At 38.0% G+C, this 19,904-nt stretch overlaps 1 protein-coding gene across 1 annotated transcript; it reads right to left on the bottom strand.

Annotated features, from left to right (window-relative positions):
• Positions 1–16,664: 16,664 nt before the first annotated feature.
• LOC132202450 (fork head domain-containing protein crocodile) lies at positions 16,665–18,631 on the bottom strand. Its single transcript, XM_059629374.1, has one exon. It carries the CDS (start codon positions 18,398–18,400, stop codon positions 17,120–17,122), a length of 1,281 nt encoding a protein of 426 aa, XP_059485357.1. The 5' UTR covers positions 18,401–18,631; the 3' UTR covers positions 16,665–17,119.
• Positions 18,632–19,904: the final 1,273 nt, after the last annotated feature.

The following is a 19,904-nucleotide window of genomic DNA, read 5'->3' as shown; positions in this document are numbered from 1 at the left end:
CTTTAATACCAAACCACCAAATTGTAACTAATAGAACCTGATTAATCTCATTATTCAATAGATGCGAGTCTAGCAGGAAAATAATAATCTATAACAATTTATGATTTAATTTACAAATTGGTTTAATTCAAATTGAAACAATGTATAATAATAATATAAATTTAAAACATAAATGAATAAAAATGAAAAATAAATAAATTTATGATAATAAATTTTAATTTATTTAGATTTAATAGCATATTCCAGCAAAATTCAAGTCAATTTTATTATAATCTTCTTATAATTCTTCTTATAACTCTTATAATCTTTATTAACTTTTTACATTGCTAAATGTGTTAAAAGCTAAGCTTGTCCATTTTTCATTTTCACCCCGGTTATATGTATAAATGAATTAAGGGCGTAGGCGGCCATTTTTCGGGCATCAGAAAACGCCGTGCACACACCACACCCCAGCATAGCTGCTGCTGGGAGGGTAAACATCTCCTAAATTGCAAGTCAAACAATAAAGTGCCGCGCTCACGCATTACGGTTGCCATCAATAAGCCGCGTTTGCAGATGGATTCTCACTTTATTGTCACTCGGCGCCGCGGCCGGTTTTGTCATATTTGCCAATGAGATTACTTTGTACGTGCAGCGTTCTTTGCTCCCTCTGCGATAATGGTGGAAGCCAACAAATTTCTGTTTTTTCAAAGAGCACACGTTCGCACCACCCGCATCGCCAATAACGTTCTAGTGAGAGGGATGGAAACGTTTTGCTCTCTCGTTGTTTGCTCTGGGTGGGAATACTCCGTGCGCCATCAGTAATGAAAGGATAAAAATATATTTATAAAACGGCCTCGAAATATAATAGATATTCTTTTTAAACTTTTGCTACAGTTTAATGAAATTTGACTTTATCTATATTTATTATTTAATAGAATTGAAAAAAATGCGCTAATACTTTTCTTTCAATGTTTAATCAACAAGCCCACATCATTCCTGATTTATTGAAATTTTTGTGTAAAAAAAAAAATGGTGATCAATCATGTGAACAATATTTCAAAGGGTTATAAAAATATGATAACGCTAAAAGAGATTATTTTATTTATAAAAGCAAAATTTGTATAATAACAACCGCATTTTTTTTATATATCTTTCAAAAATGTTTTTATTACAAGCAGCACGACACCGATGGCAGTGCTGCGTGCGCTCGTTCATCGCTGTGCTGCATTATGAAGCGTTTTTCCTGCAGCACGTCTCTCTTTTTTTATTTTGAAAATGGCGAGCCCCCTTTTAACGAGGCTACATCAGTGTGTGTAGCCAAACCGGAGCGCTGCCGCCATTGTTATCCAACCGTGGGGCTTTCACAGCGATTAAACTACGGTTGACAATATTGATTAAACGTCATTTCGCTTAAAATGGAGACCGCGCCGCGCGTCCACAAACTTCGGAATTATGCATGGCAACGATGCGGCGACAGTAAATTTGCAAATTCATCACTCATGGTTCAAAAATTGATTGTGATAATTACTATGAAAAGTAGATCGAAGTTTTTTTTTCATTATAGCCTAAAATTTCACCCTTCAATTGCTATTAAAAAAGATTATATTTTAATATTTTGTTCTTCAATTTATAATATTGAGAAAATCCCAACTGTTTATGAGAATTACAGATAATAATTTTAACACCTTCAAGAATTCTTAAAAAGTTTTTAAAACAATTGGAACCAATTTTGGCAATTAATAGAAAACGATCAGCAAATTTCAACCGAAATTCTTGCATCAACGATATAATTTGAATATTAAAGAAGGAGTCCTTAAAGTATCTATCTGCAGAAGAATATTTTGTGAAATCGAATTTTATTTAATGAGCGACACTGCTTGAATTCCTCTTCAATTGAGGTTGGCCTGTGTGAAAAAGTTTCAATCATTGATTCCCATCATTTTAAGCTGCCATTGTCTAAAGTGAAAAATAGATCGATTAATTTTTTTTTCAATTCACACTTTGTGTAGAATTCAATAAGAATTGTTCTATCTTGAATCTGCTCAATGTTCAATCTTAAGAATACTGAGCTATAAAAAAAATACTTGGTGTCCGGAAAAATAAAAATTGGTTCAGCTATGAAGTCATAGAGGACCCAAAAGATTCCAAAAACTCCATGAATTGGCGCTTCAGTTGCCTATACTTTACAAATCTTTAGTCGCCGGACTTCAGCCTTACGCTGAACCAATTTTGATTTTTCCAACGCCAATACTGTCTTTTAATTTTGCATATAATCTTGGAATTTAAGCTATGCAATCAGGGCTGCCATAAGAACAATTTAATTATAAACAACTGGTAAATTGGTGTGTGCGAGAGAATTTGCCAGTTTTCACTAATTTTAAATTAAATAAATTATTTGTGCCTTTAACGCTTAACACAGTTTCTTCCACGTAAGCTTCAAGGCAAAAAGCTTATATCGTTTCTAACATAAAATTTTCAATTTATTACAACAGCAACAGCGCTAGGCTAAAATAAACTGTGCTCTTTCAAAACCCATTACAAGTGTCATGAGTATATTAAAACCTCTTATTTAACGCCTCACGAGCACATTTATTTACAATGGCTGCCATTGGTAAATAATTATACATCCAGCCATCGTTGGCAAATTAGAAATTAGTGTTGCGCGCTCTCAAAGTGAGTTCAATCGCAGAGGTTATAAAGATATGTAGGTTTTGCTGAAGTCGAACAAGGAACATCATCAGCCTTTCCTGTTAAAAAAGCGGCTCGCTCAATTCACACCTGGCTCTTTCGTTTCATCGCGCGAGAGTGACAGACAGGCCATGTATAAAACGCGTATATAATAGAATTCATATATATAATATGCAGAAGTGGCTGCCGTGGCGAGGCGTGGTCTCCGGCTCGGCGGCGGTTGCACCATCGCACAGCTCCCTGCTGAATATTGATCCACGCACACACATAGAGCTGTCACACACACACAAAGTGTGCATGTGTGTGGTTGGAAAACCACCATACCAGCCACACTAGCGTCAACAATGGCTTTTGATTCGTCGTCGACGAAACATAGCCACGGGCGCAGCCACAATATTTCATTGCGCCGCGAGATTCCTCCAACTATTATTTGAGATAAGGTTGATGATATTATGTATCGGATGAATTAATTTTCCTCCTCCGCAAAATATAACCTGAGCAAAAAAATGTTAAAATTTTAAATATTTCAAAAGCTGCTGAATTAGCTTAAAATTTAATTTGTGAATATATTTGCCTTTTTTAAGAAAATATAAAACTTTTTGATTTAAGAAGGATTGTTTATTTCATTAGCTTTGCTGTTAATTCTCAATTTATTTTTGGGAATGAAAAAAAAACGCATCGGATATAGAGGACAAGCATTGTTGTCAATGTTTGAATTTTATGCACACATTATTTACCATAATGAACATTTTTTGATAATAACCTAAAGATCGGTTTTCTGTTTCATTTTGAATTAGGTTTTTCTTTTCTCCGTTTGCGTTAACTTCAACATAACATAATGCAAAAAAGACTTCAATTGCATTTTTTTTTACCGTATTTTTAAAGAGTATGGAAATGGTTTCAAACAATTTTAAGTACGCCGCAGGCCTCTTTCATTCGGGATCAATCTTGCATGACAATTGCGGATCTGTTGCTTGAAAGTCCGGAGGGCCAAATATTAATTTATTCTGGCCTAAGGCCCATGTTTGACACTATGCATATGACGTACAGTTCAATGCTTCGGACTAAATGCTGCTGAATTGGTTGGCTTGCAACACAAAGGGAGAGATAAATTGGAAATTTGCGGTGAACATTAATGGAATTGAAAAATAAAATATTAAATTACCTTTAACGCGCATTTAAATCGATATTTTAAAAGTCCGCGTGACGGCTATAGCATCTAAATCGAATTTGAACATTTTTTTTTAATTTAAATGTTTAATTTCATAAAAGCTCTATCTGATTCATTATTAAAAATTCACTGCAAATAATAGAAAAAGCAGAAAAAAGTTTTGAATTATTATTTTATTTATTTTGAAGCATAAATAAAATTAGAGTCATTGTAACTTTCTGTCTTGAACGAAATTCATTACTTTTGATTCTATGTAAGTTCCCTTTTCTTTTAAATCCTTAATCAATTAATTAAATACAAATTAAAGTTACTATAACTCTTCTTACAATTTTCGCCCACTATACTCGTCACGCATAAAATATGCTATAAAAAATAAACTTTGAAAGATAAGCAGACCGAGTTTATTCTATTTATCGCCAGTCCAAAAGACAAACAAGGAAAACTGAAAAGCACCACACCCCCTGAAGCCAGCGCGGATAAAGCGAACGGAGATTAGACCGAATCCAATTTAAACACGCCGATAGCAAAAATTGAGCCTGGCGCGCAGCTAAAATAATTGATTGGTCGTCAAAGAAAAAGAGAGCAGGTTGTTCGTATCATCGGCAATAAATTGAATGAGAAAAACGTGTGTGGTTCGAGTCTTGGAAGCGCAGTTAGTTTTATCCGTGCGCATCATTGACAGGAGGAATGCAAGATAAAGGCTGCATTTATTTCACGCGTGTATTGTTGGCAGTCCCTCTCTCGCCAGGATAATCCTTTTTTGAATGTCATTGTTGCTTTTACACCAGCAGTTTCTTTGTCGTGGCTGTCACTACATTTGGACGAGCAGCAGCAGCAGCAAAGCACAAATGAAGTTGCCACCTCACAAACTGACGCGATAGAGAGAGAGAAAATCAAAAAGAGAGAATTAAGCTTTTTGCTTTCCAGGCTGCTCCGCGCACCGAGCTGGACACCAACACAATGCCTCTTCGATTCAGAAAATATGACAACCGACCGGCCATGCACGCCGAACGTGCTGCTGCCTCTCTTTTTTTTGTTTCACTCGCGGTGAAAATAAAAAAAAAAAATGCTCTCGAGCGCGGTTTGTTATTTTTGCTGCTGGATGGCCGCGCGCGGCGCATTTATTTCTCGTTTTATATTTTCCCCCGAATTGCGTGCGTTGCTCTCTCTCGATTTATATCTGGATATGTGAGACAGAATTTTATTACTGTGCCTCCAATACTTGAATACATGCGTGCGAGTTGGACTAGGCAATGCTGCTTCGCTTTTGATATTGCGAACCACATTTTTTAATGTCTTTATTTAGCCTTTTTAGAATTTTATAATAATATTATATATTTTTAAATGTTTAAGCTTAGGAAAAAATATTATTTAGATTTTTCAATAGTAAATTAATTTTAAAATATTCGGATCACATAAAAGAGATTCTCTATATGGTAAATGATTAAAAATAAAGAGGCGCTTCTAGATCGTACACGGAGAAAAATAAATACCAGGTTTGCCTAGTTAACTCAAATCTAACTAGGTGATTGTAAATTTAACTACATGAAATATGTTATTTATACGAGGCGGATAGTAAAAGCAACAAGCTCGTGCCTAGTAAAATTATCCAGCATGGTAACTTAGTAAATTTAACTAGGTAGCCCAGTGACAGTGGGCACAACTGGGCAGTAACTATTCTACCTTGTAAAATGCGCAGAGTTAACTTGTTCAAGGCGCAAGATAACGACTAGTTAATTTTACTAGGCTAGAGATTAGTTAATTTTACAAGTTGAAAATTGCAAGTGTAACAATTTTTGAGCAGTAACTTTCACGGAGAACATTGTTAGATGTACTTTTACATTTCAATACCTTGTACTTTTAACAAACACGGCATTGTAACCAAGACTTCTACGAGTTGATTCCACAAAGTAGACTAGTAAAATCAACAAACCTTTCTTGTAGATTTTGAATTTTTATGAGCGGGAACATTTTATTTTTGTCATTGCAGATAATTAAATATTTTTTTATTTAAAATATAATTAGCACTTCCAACTCCTTTCATTCTGAATTATTTAAAAAATTTATTGTAATTTTAAATTAATATTTTTCTCATGATTAAACTAGCAGCAGAAAAAAATTAAAAAAATATTTTCTTTATAAATGTTATGTTTCTCCGTAATAAATGGCCAAATGAAGTTATTTTTGCTTATATAATAAATTCTGTACTATTTCATAACGTGGAAAAAATTCAATTCTTTTAGACCCTTTGTATTATTTACTATAATTATTTTACTTCCAAAGGTGCAAACTTTCATAAAAATTATTTATTTGGTAATAATTGAGATTCTTGACCTAATGATTTATTATATCGTGATGTAAAAATAAAATTGAAATGAAAAATGAAAAACGTTTTTGTCAAAATTTGCAACTTTCAAATGAACTCTTTATACCGAGTTTGTATTTGTATGATGAGTGTCTGGTTTGGTCTGGTTGATGAACTTGCAACGTTTTAAAAAGTTCGTTACAACTTTTACTAAGCTACCTTGTGGAATTTACTAGATACATAGTAACTTTAACAAATCTACCTAGTAACAAGGTGCGCGGCGTCTCGGCGCGCGGACCGAGTCGCCATCATTTCCTTGGAAAAACACAAACCGTGTGCACGTTTCTGCGTCGCTTTTTGACTAATTTCAGTTTAATTTCCGTTTTGGATGTGATTCTGGCTGTCTGGAGGAAAATTTAACATCTGACAATGCACTGGCATATCGAGGTAAATAAATTTACTGGGATATTTTCAGCAGTGTGTGTGAAATTGTCTCCAATCTCCAATTTTATGGAGAAGCAAACTTTTAGCTTGGCCATACCGTATTCAAAATATTTAATCGCTCTTTTAAAATTTCAGCAGTGGCCTAAAGCTGACGTCGTTGGAAAATAAGCCAGTTTTTAGGAGAGTTTGGTAATTTTGGACTTGCATTCCGCAGATTAAATTGAAACAAGATTTTGAAACCAAGAAAGAATTCAAGGTAAATATTCTGCAATAATCTATTAAAAATGTGACCAACTAAATATTTATCTACATATTTGTTCGCAGGATAAGCATTTTTGTGCTGAAAATTGACAAGAGCTCTTACAGGATAAATGTTTGAATACACCAAAAACGTGACCACCAGGGCAATATCATACCCTAGCCGTCAGAAGAGATTGACCTTTGACAGCATTTAATCGCGTAGACTGGACACCACCTAGACTCTGGACATCTGAATCCTCCCACGCAAGACGCAAGTGCAACTATTTTGATAAGTACAAGAACCCTTCTTACAACTTTTGTTTTTTGTTAGTTTTTTTCTATCATTCAAAGCTCAAATCACATAAATGCTTTACTAAAATATCTTAAATTTTTTGAGCGTTGAATGATTTTTTTATATGTATGTGTAAATTGCTAAAAATTATTTTGTATTTTATTTTATGTGACAAACTGCAATAAATAAAAATTTAATGTACAAAATACAACTTATTTTACTCTGTACCAAGAACATTCCCAACTTGTAAAAAATACTGATCAAAAATAGTAAAAGCAGCAAATGAAACCTAGTAAAAAGTAACAAACGGAGGAAAGTAAATCCAACGAACCTACCTAGTAAAAGCCAGCTCCGTTTTTGTCTAGTAAATTTAACAAGGTATGGTCAGTTGAAAGTACAAGGTAAATGGAGTACAAATCCAGCTTTTAAATGCCTAGTGAATTAAACAAGGTAACCTAGTAAAAATCATTTTACTAGCCCGTACCTTGTAAAAATAACTAACCTCAGGACCTGAGGCACTTTTAACAAGATTATTCTAGTAAATACAACTAGAACCTAGTGAAAATTTTTCTGTGTGTATTTATTTATTAATTTTTCCAGTTTTCGCCTGTAATAATGAATGATTGATGGCCATGATTTATTAACCGTGAAACATAAAAAATACTATGATCCATAATATTCATTGAGAGACGCAATTTTTTCAACAGCATTCTCTAATTGTAGTTAGTGAGCGAATGTAATTTTTGAAGATTTTTTTCTTCTCACAATCAGTCATTTTCAATGTAGATTAGTGTCTTATGCTTGTGTTTTTTAGTGTGCAGGCAGTTATAGAGTTTAATTTTTGAGCGATTTTTTTTCGTGGTTTTACTGAAACTATGCGGAAAAACTTAGGTTTTTAAGCGGTTTATATAAAAATTAGTGCATAAATTGATTTTATAAAAGTGTTCTAATCAAATAATCCATTTTATCTCAAAACTTTCTTTTCAGTTACAATTTTTTCACCAAGAATTTGGAGGAAAAAAATTTTATTTGACACGTTTATAAAACCAATTTATGTACTAATTTTGGAGTGTATCCCAATTCATGATCTTCTCGCACAGGAAAACCGCGTAAAAACCTCTAACAAGGTATGCTCCCGAGATGACACACGCCGATTTTGATGAAAGTTGGTATGCAACTTGCACTACCCTTGGGTGTTCTGGAATGGCTATCAAAAGTTGCCCAATTTCACAAGGGAGGGTAGTTTCCATTAAAACGCATGTTAAAAACCTTAAAAACGATCAAATGTAGGCAACAAAAGCGTCCTCTGTGTATATAAGTTGCCTACATCTGATTTCTCCAATGTAATTCAAATTACATGGAGTTTAAATGGCAAAAATTAAACAAGGAAAATTGGGCAAAAATTAATGACCGTTCTGGGGTACCAATGGGTAGTAGAAGTTGTGCACCAATTTTCATTGAAATCGGGGTGTGTCATCTCGGGAGCATACCTTGTAAATATAAATGATTGATTCTTTTCCCCTTTCCTCATACAGTAGTTATGCAACTACTTGAACAAAGATGCAGCGCGGGCTTGCATACATTTGGATCAGTAACCAAATAATTGTATCTCGCATCCATCAATGACAAAAGGGTTCAAGTTGAAATAATAATAAAAAAGATCCTTTTTAAAATTGTGGAAAGTTATAAGCTGCTGCAAAACCAAGTATTGATCACATTCATGTCAGCAGAAAAGAAAATAGTTAGCAGATCAGGAGCACACCCACACTATTCTGTCCAACGATATGTTTGTGCTTACATTGAAAAAAATTCATCCCCCAAAGTCCGGCTGCACCCAAATAACAATAAATGAACGCGGTCTGGTTTTCCGAATTCTTTCCTTTTTTGAGTGAGCCGCCAATAAACGAATAAGCGGTTCATTCATATATATTTATTCCCTTTTCGGAATCCGCCAGGACAAAATTGTGTTTGGCCTCAAGTGGCGGCGTTTGACGTGATCAAGAGGCAAGGTGTGCAGCTCGGCCCAGAAAAAAGAGAATTAAGGAAGAATTTTCGGCAGCTCCAAATAATAATTGCCTCGGCCCTTGAACGAGAAACGGCGGGCAAAATATATATATAATAAGCCGTGAGATGAAATATACTGCGGCAGGGTAACAAAAAGAGCAGCTCGGTTTGAATGTGAAAATGTGTGGAGCGAGCGAGATAGAGAGAAGAGAGCAGGAGCTCTTCAGCACAGAACGGCAGGGCGTGTGGGTTTTCACAAGGCATATAAGCCATCGAGGCAACTGTTAAACAAACTTTCAGCATCACCCTCATCCACTCATCCATCCATCCATGGCGGTGCCGATGATGAAAACGCTCGAGGGCTGCCTCGGGAAACTCCCTTTTCCCGCTGACGAGAGAGAGCATCACCGGGGAATAAAATAAATGTGCAGCAGCAGCAGCCACTCTCGCGCTCACTCGAATTCATTTTGCCGCCGCCGCCGCTCTTTTATTGCAACCACATTTTCATTAATCCGTTTTGTAGTTAGCCCGCTCTCGTCCATACGCCCGCCGCCGTCGGCTCAACCGAGCTCTGTTTGCGTATCTATTAAGGGAGGGAAAACAAAACAAAGCAGCAGCAGCCGACTTTCGGGGCTTTTCGGAAAAAAAGTTCCAGCTCTGCCGACAACGTGCTATTAAAAAAAAGTGGAACCGTCTTTCCAACGCAAGCCGTTTTGTTTCCTGCTTCAAAAATACATCAAAATGTGCATTAAATTTTGGCTTTGAACTGAAATTTTCAATTTATTTATTAAATAATTTTTCCTTGGACTTCATGTAATGGTTCAGAATGGGTGGAATGTAATTTAAAGCGGCAGTGTATTAATTAAAATGTGCAAAAACAAGAAGGAATCCACCAGATTTTATAGTATATTGTGGGACCTTAATGCACATTTTTTATAATGTTTTGTTATAAATATTATTTAGAATCAACATTTTAGCATGACCAATTACTCAATCAGCCATTGCCAATTATTCAAAAAGGAAACTAAAAAAATGAAATTTTAAATTTGCAACATTGCAAAAAAAAATATTATCACAAGATAGCGTTAAAGAGATTTTTACGAAAGAGCTAATGAACACCACACAACGAAAGCATCAAATTTTTAAAACAATGCAAGAAAATTTTTGTTAATTGATCAATGCAATTGTGAGATTATTGTGCGAGTTAATTACCTATTTATATTTTGTGCTCAAATGAATAAAATTGAGTCTTATAAATATAATAATCTGCTTAAAATCTATTTGGCCTTCGTGTTATTCTACTAAAGTGTCGTTACAAAATATTTGAGAGGGAATTGGAAAAATGGGAAGAAAGGGCAAATCAGAACTATTAGAAGTCTGCTAAAACGCCCGAAATAAAAAAACAGCCGCGGTAAATACAAATTAAAAAAAATAAATGCTTATTTTTTTTTTTAATAAAAAAGCATATTGTATTATATTTAATTTTGTGCTATGACAATTTTTTTTAAATTAATTCATGTTAATTCATTATTAATCTTCCTACATTATATTATTTAAAGAAAGTGAAAAGAGCAAATCGGAACTTCTTAAACAATTTTTTTTAAATTCTTGTTCAAATTAATATTATATTTTATTAACAAACCCATATTTTCAGTTTTTAAATATCTTCAAAATCTTCAAATAAAAATGTTCGATTGTTGGTCTTATTTGATTGTTCACAGCCCGTGGAATTAAAGAGGGTTCTGGGTGAAAACGCACAAAATCCAGTGGCAGAATAAGCGCCCCAAATAAAATATCTTGTTGCTGCCGTCGGCGGAGCGCGCATTTCACATACTCGTGGTGCGCCTGCGGCTGTTTTTATTGCAGTAAAGCTTGAGATGGAACCCCCTTAATTAATGTGTTTCTGTGTTTTGTTTGAAAATAACTGACGCGCGCGGCTCATCTCTCTCTCTCTCTCTCTCTCTCTGTGGCTCGGGCCCGCCAGCAAAATGATGCGCTCGCACAGAGAGCATTATTCGAGTGCGAGAGCGAGGCGATAAGTGAGATGCCTCCTCACCAATTTGAATTCACTCATCTCCTCTCGGCCCCTTCCCATGATGCGTCGTCCGTCAGGGGGAGGCAATTATAAATAGAGAGCTTGCGCGCATGTCAAATTTAATTTACGGTTTCACGCTAATCCCATATAGATATTCAAATTTGTTTACTTTATCGACTGAATGCGCGACGTCAGCACATAAAAGCAAACGCGCGCGATATTTAATTCCATCTCTCTCTGCGCCGCTTTTGCCATTATCACTCTCGATGTGTGCGGTCCTCTGATGAAACACACGCCGAACGTTTTAAACTGCTGCAAACTCAATTAACTCGGCGACAATGGCATTACCACGGTTGCGCTGTGTGTACTATTGTGGTAGCTGGGATTAGTGTTCGCCTAAGCTGCATATCAACCCTGGTGCATGCATCCCTGTCGTTGCCTTTGCTGAACTCTATCACTTTATAATTTTTTTTTTAAATTTGGTTTTCAGAAATTAAAATAATTTTTAAATTGGTAAATTATTAATTAGGACGTTCATCTACGTTTTACGTTTGATCATATATTTTGAAAGCTGCGTATGCAGATTTTGAATATAGAAGATGATGCTATTGGCTGATAATAATTAAAGAGAAACTTTTTTTAAAGACTTCTAAATTTAATTTTTTTTTAATAACATTTATAGCAACACACTCCATACTAATCTTATTGTTGTATATTACCTTAACTCTTATTATAATAGGAGTTTCATTTCACCAGGAAATAATTTTTTCAAATTAAATCATCAAATTTATGGTCTTTACCATCACTGAAAACCCATTAAAACAACCTAATTTAAGTTAGTTAATTTTTAGAATGCAGACGACTTTGAAACGTTCACATTATATACCATATTTTTTTTGCTTCTAATAAAATTCAATCAAATTACTGAACAAAAATACGCCTCTCTTAGGTGTATTATAATTTAATATAATTATTAAAATATATATATATTTATTATTACAATTAAGTAATTAATCAAATAAGATAAATTTTAACATAATCCCAAATAAATTAAATAAAAAATAAATAAAAATAATTGCTGTAAAAAACTGATAAAATCATATTATTTTGTACATATTTCAGTTGTTGTTACTGTTAAAAAATTAATAAATGTTTAGTTTAAAATGTTTAGTTTAAAACAGCTCTTTTTTATTTGTAATTTAACACAACATAAAACGCGCTATACATCGTTAATAATTAATAGCTCATCTCACATGGCAGAACAATTAAATTTTCGTCCGTATTTGTTTTAATTAACATTTTCCGCCCCCAATTTGGCCGGAAGATAAATTGCGGCCGCGCTACAAGTGGAACATTCTGTTTGTCACGCTGCATTTGCACGCTCAAACAAACACCACCCCTCGTGCAATTGGAAGCTAATAACTGTGCAAATAAGTTCAACCGCGCATCCTCTCTCCCAATCTTTTGCCGAATATATCATATTGTTTCAAACCCTTTTCGATTCGTATAAGAAATACAAAAATAACTATAAAAAGGGCGACCCCGGCAGGTCGGTAAATTCCACGGCAGGAAAATGTTTATAATGCTGCTGGATGAAGGCACAGGAGGAAAGATTCATTTTTCGCGTATACAGCAGCAGCAGCTTGTGTGAGAGGATATACGTATGTAAATCAGTGCATGGAAGCGAGAGCAGTAGGCGGTCCAGATGGTGGTTGTCTCACAGCAGCCCGGCCTGCTGAGCAGCTTCATATGCTGTACACCGCGCCGCGCGTACACACATAAATACATTTTACATTTGCAGCCAACCAACCTCCCCGCTGCATTATTTTCAACATGAAAAAGCAACCGACGGAGCAAAGACGGCACAAGGAAATAAGAGAAGTGGCTCCAGGGGTTAATGGCAACGCGCAGAAAAAGGGTCTTACCATGCACCGCATCAATTATATCGCAATCAAGAGAGAGGTTAAAAACACTTTTCTCAGCTCACTCTACTTTGCAATAATCTAAACAAAGACATAAAATGCATTTATTCTGTAATAGACTTAGCTCTCCCGGGAGAAAAGATCCCGAGTCAGTCGCGTCAGTCGCGTCAGTCGAGTCAGTCGCGTCAGTCGCGTCAGGCGAGTCAGTCGCGTCAGTCGCGTCAGGCGAGTCAGTCGCGTCAGTCGCGTCAGGCGAGTCAGTCGCGTCAGGCGAGTCAGTCGCGTCAGGCGAGTCAGTCGCGTCAGGCGAGTCAGTCGCGTCAGGCGAGTCAGTCGCGTCAGGCGAGTCAGTCGCGTCAGGCGAGTCAGTCGCGTCAGGCGAGTCAGTCGCGTCAGGCGAGTCAGTCGCGTCAGGCGAGTCAGTCGCGTCAGGCGAGTCAGTCGCGTCAGGCGAGTCAGTCGCGTCAGGCGAGTCAGTCGCGTCAGGCGAGTCAGTCGCGTCAGGCGAGTCAGTCGCGTCAGGCGAGTCAGTCGCGTCAGGCGAGTCAGTCGCGTCAGGCGAGTCAGTCGCGTCAGGCGAGTCAGTCGCGTCAGGCGAGTCAGTCGCGTCAGGCGAGTCAGTCGCGTCAGGCGAGTCAGTCGCGTCAGGCGAGTCAGTCGCGTCAGGCGAGTCAGTCGCGTCAAGCGAGTCAGTCGCGTCAGGCGAGTCAGTCGCGTCAGTCGAGTCAGTCGCGTCAGGCGAGTCAGTCGCGTCAGGCGAGTCAGTCGCGTCAGGCGCCTGTTTGATCAAATTGGATCAAACTCTTTCGTCGGTGCAAAACTGTTTGATCAAATTGGATCAAACTCTTTCGCCGGTGCAAAACTGTTTGATCAAATTGGATCAAACTCTTTCGCCGGTGCAAAACTGTTTGATCAAATTGGATCAAACTCTTTCGTCGGTGCAAAACTGTTTGATCAAATTGGATCAAACTCTTTCGTCGGTGCAAAACTGTTTGATCAAATTGGATCAAACTCTTTCGCCGGTGCAAAACTGTTTGATCAAATTGGATCAAACTCTTTCGCCGGTGCAAAACTGTTTGATCAAATTGGATCAAACTCTTTCGTCGGTGCAAAACTGTTTGATCAAATTGGATCAAACTCTTTCGCCGGTGCAAAACTGTTTGATCAAATTGGATCAAACTCTCTCGCCGGTGCAAAACTTTTGGATCTGTTGAATACTTGCTTTGAGAGCCATAAGAAATAGATTTATTTGGCCAATTTCACTTTGATGAAAAAGTCTTTAAATATTTGGGCAACACTTCAGATGAAAGAAACTCATAAACCTGTCATAAACTTTTTTTTAACTTTTTCATTTTCACTAATTTCTTTTCGTTTTTATTTAGCGAATATAATTTTTCTACAAGTGAGAAAATAAAATTGAGAATTTTAATATTTTTGAGTTGCGAAATGTAATCTTACATGCATAAAATTTAAGTTAATTTAAGTTAATTGAATTCTCCTTTAAAATTTGGTGTTGATTAATGAAACAATAGGATAATTTGCATAATACCTTTTTACTACTTGGGCTGTCTTAAATTTATATCTGCTAGGATATTCAATGAATACATGCATCATCTGTTTATATAACACACGCAAAAATCCGATTATACAACTGGATATTCCATTTGCATGTATTAGGAATTGCAAAGTGCGGCTATTTTTAGCCGCGCCAAAATGACACGACGTGCAGCGTTTCTCAGTCAGTCAGCCCACGCAATTAACAGAATTTAAAAGCAAATGGGCGCGGCAATAAAACTTTTTATTCGAACAACATGTTAATGACTGTTTGAAGTGTTTTACGAGAGAAAGGCGCGAAGAAGATTACAAAGTTAAATTTTCATTTCATATTATGAAACAGCACTGGGAGAAAGTAAAATATTGATAAGCATTTACAGAAAACACATTCTTGAACAGTTTTGAATTTTTGCTATGAAAAATATTACATAATGTATAAATTAAATTTTACTTACTTCATATCTGTATATATTATTTTGTTCTACTAAAATTAGGAAATAAAAAAAAATATGATCTTATTAAAGTATAAAGTAATTTTTAAAAATATTTTAAAAAAAAAATAACAATTAATGATAATTGATAGCAAAAATAATTTTATTAATATTATCTTTCACTGCCTCATGCTAAATAAATTCTTATCCAACTTATTCAGAACCGATCAAAATTTGAAATTTGAACAGACCGTTTTTGCCAACACGTGCGTGTGTCAAAGACCGTCAGAGAATGCAAAGGAAAAGGCATTGTGGCCGCGCAGAAGAAAACTATTCTGACTGAGGTCTCTTCTTCTTTTTCTTTGAAAAACGGAGAAGTGCACGTGAAACAGCTTAAAATAGCGTGAAAACGCATTAAGGGGGCAAAAAGAGGGAAAAGGGCTGCTGAGCAGGCGGGTGGCGAGAGAAAGAAAGAGCGGACTAAGCAAGCCCACCCACCCACACCATACTGATCGTCTTTTCGCTCTCTTTCCAGTCTTTGGCTGTCTCGTATTGCCTCACACTTATACATTTCCCCATGTTGACAGGTCAGCCTGACACGAGACAAACGATTTGTCGTACGCGCGGATAAAACGAATCCAGGCGAGAAAAGCGTTCATTGCTCACCAGTCTTACTCGTCACTTTTAAATCGAGAATGATGAAAAAAGATTGAAGTGAGGAGGCCTATTGCTCTCTGCTCTTGAGTGTTTTAATTGAACCAAGTCCAAGACAAACAGCTCAACCAAAACTTTGAATTTTTATGCTTTTACATTTTAATACTTAATAAAATATAAGCACTTTAACCGTTATTTTGCCAGCGCAATATTATTCTCGATTTATTTTTTAATTTTCACAATTGACTCCGAGGCGTGAGGGCTGCGGTGGTAATCGAGCCGCGGTCGAGAAACTGCTGCTTCCTGCCTGTCGTCCTTAAGTTTCACGTCGTCGCTGCTTGGTTGGTCTCAGCACCATCCATCCCGTGGCACCGATTTGTTTATGAGAAAAAAATGTTCCAACCTATATCTTCAGTCTTTCGGAGCTTTTTTGTTTACAGACATAAACAAATTTGGCGTAGGACCTCCCAGCACGCTTCGTCTTGTACTCAAAGGGTCGGTCCACGCTGACCTTGAAAGTTCCTTATTTCACCACAAACAAAATAATATTAATTTGTATTTTTCAGCCAATTAAGTTTTGGAGTTCTAAATTAATTTCGATCGCTAAATTTTTGTATGTTATAAAACTTATAATTTAGTAAAATTACCAAGAAGTTAAAATATATATATTTTTTAGCTTGCAATTTTTATTTAATCTTTAATTCATTCAAATTTAATAATTTATATTTTCATATGAAATATTATTAAATAACTTATAAACTAAAAAAGACATAAAATTTAATATTAAATTATTGATTAATGCATTGTGCGAATAAATTAAAAATTATCTGTAAAACTTACTCTTTTTTGCATCATCGTTGGTCTATTAATTTTGCTTATCAATCTTATTGTAAAGGTGCGAGTTTTGTAAATAAAAATTAGCAAAAATTTCATTTGATAATAATCATCCATTATTATTAGAATAATTAAGTACACCACGGCGTTCTTTTTTTTCTCTCAAAAAAGGAATATTTCAACAGGACATAAATATCATTGTGTTCTTGTTGAAAGCAATCAACATACGAGATGACATGCGTGTGTCGCGATTATTAACCTTATATATTACACATTTTATTGAGAATGTTTGCACGCGCGCTTCGGTCCGCACTTTTATTACTATGATTTACCCATTTTGATTTCACAAATATTACAATATGTACACATTGATCTCGGTCTTGATAAAAGTCTACGATCATCAAAATCCAAATTATAATTTACATATTGAACAATGAAAATGATAATAAAATAGGTCCAGCACTTATATCACTCGGACGATTGCACGACAATTACGATGAGAGTTTTTTCAGCGGGCGATTAAAAAAATAATAATAAACTTAAAGGTAAAAAAATGGAATTTCTCAATATTTGGGCGAATTCGAGTTGCACACGGCTCGCTGCACGTTGTAGAAGGGCGAGTTGGCGGCCGCGGGCTGCGCGGCGGCCGCCGGTCGGAACGGCGACGGCGGCGAGCTGCTGCCGGCCGGGTGCTGCTGCGGATGCTGCAGTTGGCCGCCGGCCGTCTGGCCGAGGGAGCGGCCGCCGCTGAAGCCGAGCTGGCAGCTCGGGTTCGGCTCCAGGATCTCCCTGAAGCCGTTGGTGGCCGCGATGACGGCGGCCGCGGCCGCCGACGTGGCCGCCTGGACCGACGCGTTCTCCGAGTTGTCCGAGGCGGACGTGTACCACGACCTTTGGAAGTTGTGGTGCGGCTGCATGGGGGTGTTGGATATGGACAGTTCCTCCATGGCCTGCAGCGACTGGTACTGGTACGAGTGGGCCGCCGGAGGGTAGATCGACCTGGCCGCCGCGTAGTGCTCTCTCGAGGTCATCAGACTGTCCACGGAAAAGGAGGAAGGCGCTTCTTGTTGGTACTCGAGGTGCTCCAGGATGGGTTTGACGTCGTGGTGGTGCTGGTAGGCGGCAGGGTGGTGGTACTTGTCGGCCAGACACGTCGGCCGCAGGTCGGCCGCCTCGCCCGGCTCCTTTTTCAGCTGCTTGCACGAGCCGCCGGCCACTTTGTTGGCGATTTTCTCCATCCCGATTTTGTCCTTGAGCATCTCGAGGGGCTGGTGTTGCTGTTGTTGCCGCTTCATGGCGTCCTCCTTCTCCTTCAGGGCGTCTTTTTTCTTGAAGCGCCGCCGTCGGCGCAGGTAGCTGCCGTTGTCGAACATGTTGTACGAGTCGGGGTCGAGCGTCCAGTAGCTGCCCTTGCCCGGCTTCTTGTCGTCGCGCGGCACTTTGACGAAGCACTCGTTCAGGCTCAAATTGTGTCTGATCGAATTCTGCCAGCCCTGCTTGTTTTCGCGGTAGTAAGGAAAGCGGTCCATGATAAATTGATAAATACCGTTCAACGTGACCTTCTTGTCGGGCGCGTTCTGGATGGCCATGGCGATGAGCGCGATGTACGAGTAGGGCGGCTTGACCATGTCCTTGTTGGCGCCGTGGTGGTGCTGGTTGGCGAGGCCGGCGGCGGCCGCGGCGGCCACCGCCGGGTACGACGAGGCGTAGGGTGCGTACCTGGCCGCGGTGACCGCCGACGAGTACTGCTCGTACGTGTATCCGGCCGAGTGGTGCGGGTTGGACATGGAGTACGGGCCGCTCTGGCGGTAGTAGGCACCCTGGTCGCCGAACAAGGTGTGCATCGCTCACGAAAAGAAGACACTGGCACTGATTGTCAAAATAATAAACACGCGATCAGTCTCAGATTATTTGTTCACTGGTCCTTAAAGGCGGCAAAACACCGAGTGGAGCCGGGGCGGCCGTCGATGCTGGTGCGCTCGGTGTTTATTGTGAAAACACTATCAGATGTTGTTGAGAAAACATTGGATACATTTTTATGCCAACTTTATCAACATTAAAGCGTGGTGGTGAGCTGCTTTGGTCCAACCACAAACTACGAATTAGAGGGCAAACTAAAGAACAACAAGCAAACGGCGGGCAACTCGCGTGGAAGGGAGTCGCGCTCCCCTCGCCGGCGCCAGGCAAATCGCGACAACAAGCGTCGCCCCTGCCCGTGCTCCGTTCACACCCCGCAACCCGCCGGCCTCGCAGGCCGCGGCCCCCCAAGCCGAGCGACCCGTCCCATTGGCGCGGCACCGCGAGGCCCCGAAACACGCGCAGCCAATCTCGCGCGCCGCGATCCGCCTCCGACTTTGCTCTCTCTCGATGGCACGTTTACTCTGCGCGGCTCGGCTCGGCAGCTCCCGTGCTGCAAATCAATACCTTGCCGAGGGCCACCCCGCGACTCGTAACTCCATTCACGGCACGTAGCAGCGAGTGCAAAGTTATAGCGGCCTGACGAGCAGATTTTTCGCAAAATGCGTCTGATTATATTTGCCTTGCATTTAAATGAATTTATCGTTTACCAGAAGCGGATGCGGATAGTGCGAACGTGCTCCTGACCATGTAGAGAAAGGACAAATTTTTGCTTAACATGTCAAGCAAATTATTTTGATTTTCAAGACATATCCGCTTTAAACGAAATTATTTCAGAATTAATTAATCAAAAGGAAATTAAGGATAAAGAAGGCTCTGTATTTGCAATATTATTGTGTTAAAACAAATGATTTAATTTCAAATTCTTTATAAAGAGGTTATTTTATTTAAAAACTTATTAAAAAATCATCATGGTTACAGAGAACACCTTAAAATTTAAAATATAAGGAAATTTTTTATTTAATAAAAAATCGTTATATTTTCTTTCCTAAATATCATGAATAGGATAAGAATCAAGTCAAAATCATTTAAAATCTTGAATTTAAATAAAACGCTTAAATAAAAATCAACTGAAAATGTGTTCTATTTATTTATAGTTGTTGCGGAGCAAATAATTTATATTATCCGCAAAATACACGTTTGGATATGCCTGACATTTTACAGTGAAAGTTTTATATTATCAAAATAATTCTCCTCATATTCTTCTATATACTTTAAATTTTCATGGTATATCGCAGAATAAATTAATGGTTTTGATTTAAAAGATGGGCCTGTTTTTTGCTGCGGAGAAAATAATGCTAATCTGCAACCTGTTTGTCTTCTGTGTTGCGCTCGTTGCATACTTTCATTTCCTGTCCGCGCATGGGGATGAACTGTATTGATTGGCAGTTAAAAAAAAATTAAATTGCTTTTTACAGAATAACCTGCACA

The sequence above is a fragment of the Neocloeon triangulifer genome, unplaced genomic scaffold (genome assembly GCF_031216515.1).
Source record: "Neocloeon triangulifer isolate White Clay Creek 2 clone unplaced genomic scaffold, ASM3121651v1 ptg000015l, whole genome shotgun sequence".
Classification (NCBI taxonomy): Eukaryota; Metazoa; Arthropoda; class Insecta; order Ephemeroptera; family Baetidae; genus Neocloeon; species Neocloeon triangulifer.
Note: the sequence above shows the minus strand (reverse complement) of the source record. Positions and strands in the feature narration are given on the sequence as shown.